The sequence below is a fragment of the Hibiscus syriacus genome, unplaced genomic scaffold (assembly GCF_006381635.1).
Source record: "Hibiscus syriacus cultivar Baekdansim isolate YM2019G1 unplaced genomic scaffold, ASM638163v2 tig00110812_pilon, whole genome shotgun sequence".
Taxonomy (NCBI): Eukaryota; Viridiplantae; Streptophyta; class Magnoliopsida; order Malvales; family Malvaceae; genus Hibiscus; species Hibiscus syriacus.
Window position 1 is genome coordinate 675,335 of NW_024062870.1, and position 5,824 is coordinate 681,158.

Below are 5,824 nucleotides of genomic sequence, written 5' to 3' on the forward strand. Positions count from 1 at the left end.
ATCAAACAAGGTTTTCTAGCATTAAACAACGAATTTTATAATAAATCATGATTCGAACAAAAAATGTATCATCAAATTAATATAATATCAGAATATCAAGAGAAGAAAAGATGCAAGCTGGCTCTAGCGTCATTGATAATCAATCAAATCTTTAAATATTTAATTCCAACCACTCAACCAGCAAAACAAACTAATATAAATAAATAAACTTGAACAATGCCTCCTGCTTCAACCATGTAGTAACTTGTAATTTGTCAAAGGAAACGAATAGATATTTACATTGGATGAAAAAAACAAGTTATGGTCTTCTGGTATACAGCATATTTCGGATAATCAGAGACGCAAAGCAACTCCATGTGTAACTTCGAATATATAACACCTTCATTATTGTGGCTCTTCCATTATCCAAGTTAATCCCAAACTCATCCTAATCACGGGCAACATGTCTATGTTATTTCTGTACATTGCCTAAGTTGCTCTGATTCAATATTTTTCTTTAAATACCTATGTCTGACACATACTCGAACCCGGGTATGGGGATATAACCCTCCAAACATCTTCAAAATGCATTAAAAACTTGAAAAAGATAGAACTTACCCGTATCCAAGATCACACTTGAATCCAGTAATATACGTATGTATCGCCTTCTGTAAAGCAGGATTATGCATTTTCATTCCAGGAATTTCACTCATGCTTATCTTAAACACTGAAATTCTAGGTTAACAGGTTATTGGTTCTCCCTGCTGATTACTTTAGCATAAAAACTTCCAGAGCTCTATAAACTACAATAACCCAAGTACTGAGCAGCTGGTGAAACTCCAAAACCAGATGATATACTCTTCCACTTTGAATAGTGAAATCCAAAGCAAACTATAGCTCACAAAAATCATTACTGATCATCACTTGAGTGGAGTAGCTTCATTAGTTTGTTTCTTAACATTGCTGCAAGAAGTTCATTTTATAGTGTAAAGCGTCAAGTGCTTCAATGTTTTATAACGAAAGAACGAAAAATTAGTACCGTGAGTGGTAACTCTTTTCGTAGAATTAAAATTGAACAAAGAAAGCAGATTCTGAAATCTTTATTTTGGTTAGAAGAATTATTTTACGTTTATTACCTGCATCATTGTACCTTTCTTCTTTGACAGCTAAATTTATATTCCTCACCAGATTCAGCTCCTCTGTTAGCAAATCCGGGCCATCTACAGCACTGGAAGTATACAACCGTGCTTAGAGTTAATATAAGGCAACCAATTTGTGAGAAAACACCAAAGGCAGCATATACAGCATACCTGTCAAGCAATACATCATAAGCAGATTTTGTATCACGCACTCTGCCCATCCCATAGCTGATTCTAGTCGCATCTTCCAGGACGATTTGTTTACTTACATAGATTGGAGCCTGCATACAGAAAATACCAATTAGAAGCTTCAGAGAAGCAATCGGTAGAAGTGAATGCACCGGTGAACCTTGAAAAAATGAGCCATTTTGATGTTGAAACGAGAGAGAGATTGCAAATTGGAAACACTAGACCAACCTACTCAACTCGAAGCTGTTAGTTTCTATTGAACTTTAACACTGGTAAAGGCTCAAAGACAGCACGAGAAAAACATGTTTGAGTAGTAATCACACAACAGAGTAAGAAAGCTAATCCCGTTTTTTTTTTTTTTTTGATTGATTTATAATAATTTCCCACTACATACCTTGCATCTCATAGCCACATTGATGGCATCTGAGGGCCGTGCATCCACACTTATCACATCATTTTCCCCTGGCTGTAAAAAAAAAACCCCCCGACAATTGAAACAGGTTCCTGTATCACCGAAGGAAATAAAAGAAATACAAACAACTTTCAAGTTTTAATCACCTTGGTAAAATACAACTTCGCAAAGTAAGTATTGACAACTCTTTCTGTAATTCTCACCATTTTAACCTGAAATGAAGACATGTATAAATCAATGGAAAGAGATATTACACAGTATCCTGCACAATTTTCCTAAAGTTAGTGCAATTGAGAGCATCGATTATGAAGGTAGGGAAGTGTCTTGAATCTGTTTGAATTGATTATCTCCTTTCTTATCTTACAAATTCATTGCTTATTTACACCTACTTTAACCATTCAAAATAGTTTTATATAGATATTAAATGTCAAGAAAAATCTAAACCAACTTTAACCAAGTGTCTAGATGATTTCAACATGTCTTAAATACATGAGAAAAAACTACATACTTCATAACCAAACCTCTCCGCAACATGTTTAACAAGATGAAACTGGTCTGGACGAGCCTGCAAAAGATAAATTATGTCAAAATACAGAAGAAATGAGTTTAACTATAAGAAAGATAAAATGTTTAAAACAATAACAGATTAAGAAATTACCCCATTCTCATCTCCCCAAAAGTGAGCTATTAGTTTTTCAACGGCAAATTCCCCTACAAGAGCAGATTAGAGCTATTAACGAAACAACAGATACAATGAACAATAACAATTAAGAGAAACAATGGAATAACAGGACGGAATTGTTGATTATCATGTATACCTACAATAATGGGTAGCAAGAAATCTCCATCACAAGAAATCTTAAGAAAAATAGTCGGACTGGGAAATCGACTAAGAAAGGATTGTCCAATTGAAGTACTTTTAGGCCTTGAGATGGGATGCTGCTTCCTAGATGACTTCCATTTTATTTCTTCTTTAAATCCCCTTAACATCCGGTAGTGCGAAGCAGTTTCTGTTCCATAACGTAACTCCAAAGTTAACAGATTCCCAGATTTTCTTTACCAAATTCGAGGAGGAAGAAAAAGAATAAAAAAAAGTCAAACCTGAAAGGAGAAGAGAAGCTTCGAGAAACTGGTGATCTGGGTCTTCCTCGTTGCTAAATTGGGGCCCGAAACTACCATGGATCGAGTGACAAGAAATGACGACCCGTTTCGGCGACGGACGGCGATTCGACGCGAAATGCAAGCGGATTGAAGAGAAGCGAAGCGAAGGAAAAGAAAAGGTGGGTGTTGGGTTACAAGCATTTGATGAATCAGAGAAAACCCAGAAAGTGGAGAATGTACGGGAGCCAAACTGAGCACCGAGCATTGTGCGCGAGAGAGATAATATGAGAAGTGTTAAGGATTGGGGGTTTTATTTCCAATGAAAAGGGAAATAAAGTTACTCGGCATGGGCAAAGGAAAGTGGGGAAACACCGAACCTACATATACATGTGTTCCCAATATGTAAGCTTTGACGTGGAAAGCTAAGCTTATGGATAGAGATATAGTTGGTGGGGTTATGGACTTGGGAACTTTATTTTTCTGGACCAAGTTTCTATTATTTTTTGTTTAATCTCTTGTGTCGGCCATGAAAGCTGTTAGAAATATGTTGTACCCTCCATCAGTCCGAAAGAATTTAAGTTCACTCAATGACAAGTACTCTCTATGTTACATTTCATAGTCTACTCTAAATCGCTCTCCAATCACTCATTAACTAATGATCTGAATCGTCCAAAAGTTTAGCTCAAAGGGTTGACAGATTAATATAATATACCTTTGACAATTTGACTTCCCGTACACGAATTACCATGTGGCTCTAGATATTTGGAGTACATAAAATAGCTCTCCTAGAACAAAAAAGTCCACGACTCTTTCTCTAGACATTAACTCTCTCACACTCGTATAAGAAAAAAAATTTGTCATAAATTTAGAATCAGTGATTTATTGTCTAATTTAAAAGAGGTGAACCACTAATCATCGGCTAACCTTCTTGTTTCACACCTTCTAAACTATTATGAACCATCACCTCACATGTTACTTAAACATTTGGTGAGGTGAGCATTGATCAATTTACAACCAAAAGAATTAGTAATGATGTAAAAACTTAAACAAGAACCCAGGCCCATATTTAGAGCCGAAAGCAAGATTGATTAACAAATGGAAAAAAAGGCCACTCTCAGACTTGATGAAACGTTAGTTAGGAAGCTAAAAGAAAGATACCATTCGAGCAACGCAAGAATTATCGAGAGACGTGAATGAAAACATGTGAAAACGATATAAAAATATTATAATGGGAAGAGGATGAGTAAAGAACGTCGCTTAAGAAAGGTACCGTTTCAGAGGAGTAGAAGATGAACACGTGCAATTATAATCCAACTCATAAGAATGTGAGATGAGCACATGCAATCCTAACTACACACTAAAGAGACGTAAAGCTAGATATGTGACCTCAACCACATATCGACAAGTCCTTATAAAAGTCTTCATATACAATATAACAAGGGTCATTATTACGAATATGTTATAATGTTATGTAAATAAAATAGTAGTATAAAAGTTTTATTGAATATTATGGTAGCCATGTAAATTTAGTTAGGAATGTCAGCGCATCCAACCACAGCACTACTAGAACCATAATTTAATGCTTAATTCGGAGAAATGAATTTCTAGATCTTGACATGTATAAAACCACAATAGCAATAACATTAAAAGTTCAAATGATTGCAAACGTATGAATTATTTTCTTTTTAGAAAGTTATTGTTGCAGAAAAAAAAAAGTAAACCATTGTAAGAATGAAAGTTATGCGAAAGTACTTATAGAATTGAGATTATGGATTTTTGTGGTTCTTTGTCTAAATCAAAATGGGTGAATCATTAAGTATTGAGAAGAATCGTTAGAGATAATGTAATAGATCTTTCTGGATATGAAATAAAGTTAAAACATTAAAAATTATAATTTTAAAATTACTAACTATTCGTCCAAATCAGAAAGAGTAAACTATATGATCTCTCTAGAGACAAATCATATCTTAGTGTCATAGATCCCTAAGCTCGAATATCTTTGTTTGAGCTACAAAAATGCTCGTAGATCCTACATCACTAGATCAATATAAACAACAAATGACACTCGTAGATGCCTTAAATTGAGGTGTTTTCAATATAAACAACAAATGACACTCGTAGATGCCTTAAATTGAGGTGTTTTCTCTCGTATAATAATAGAAGCTCCTTCATTGGAGTTCTTGACTGATAAGGTATGTGAAATTTTATTAATATTTGTGTCTCTACGCCTGAATCAATAAAAGGTGAACCACCATTATTCTTCTACTATTGAGAATATTGAAATAATTGTGAATCCCTCGTTAATATATTAGAGATAACCTTAGATGAGACGGAATGACAAATAGTGAGATAACCAATAAACTCATCTCAAATTGTCGTCAAATTAACATATTAGATCTGTGATAATTTGGGTCCGGCCTTAAAATCATATTCTCTCTCGTATGTGAATGGCCATACGCTCTTAGATATTTGAAGAACATAATGCAACTCTTGTAGGAGAAAAATGGATAAGGATACTTTCTCTCTCTAGACACCGACTTTCTCTCACTCCAGTCAGAGAAAAATCATGTGAGATGAATTTAAACAAACTAATTGTCTCCTCGTTTTTGACGGCCTGGCATCTTATATTACATTCCATGAACATGAGTACTTCTACTCCCTCCCACTTATTTTAATAGGCGCCTATTGGATCATCTTCTGGATCTTCTTCACCAGAGGTTTTTTCTGCGCCTCCCGTGCATCATGGGGAGTCAGAGTCCCAAGGGAATCAGCCCTCTATTGAGCAGCCTGCATCTTTATCATCTTCTAGTAACAACGGGTTATCCTTCATCCTTTATCGTAGCAGAGCTATCTCCATCTCCGATTATCGTCTTTCTTATTTTCCACCACTCAAAAGTTCCTAGTTTTTACAGAGAAACATGACATCTTGACTTCTTAGGGCAAAAACAAAGTCCATAACGCGGGAATTAACCAAGAGATGCTTACAGAACCTGATTTTCTCGAA

At 35.2% G+C, this 5,824-nt stretch overlaps 1 protein-coding gene across 1 annotated transcript; it reads right to left on the reverse strand.

Moving 5' to 3' along the window:
- Nucleotides 1-650: 650 nt before the first annotated feature.
- Nucleotides 651-3,156, reverse strand: LOC120141591 (bifunctional nuclease 2-like). Its single transcript, XM_039156409.1, has 9 exons — nucleotides 2,821-3,156; nucleotides 2,538-2,729; nucleotides 2,378-2,430; nucleotides 2,228-2,284; nucleotides 1,866-1,931; nucleotides 1,702-1,773; nucleotides 1,290-1,399; nucleotides 1,116-1,207; nucleotides 651-942 (listed from the first exon to the last, which is right to left on the reverse strand). Exons 1-9 carry the CDS (start codon nucleotides 3,083-3,085, stop codon nucleotides 890-892), a joined length of 960 nt encoding a protein of 319 aa, XP_039012340.1. The 5' UTR covers nucleotides 3,086-3,156; the 3' UTR covers nucleotides 651-889.
- Between the last annotated feature and the right edge of the window lie 2,668 nt (nucleotides 3,157-5,824).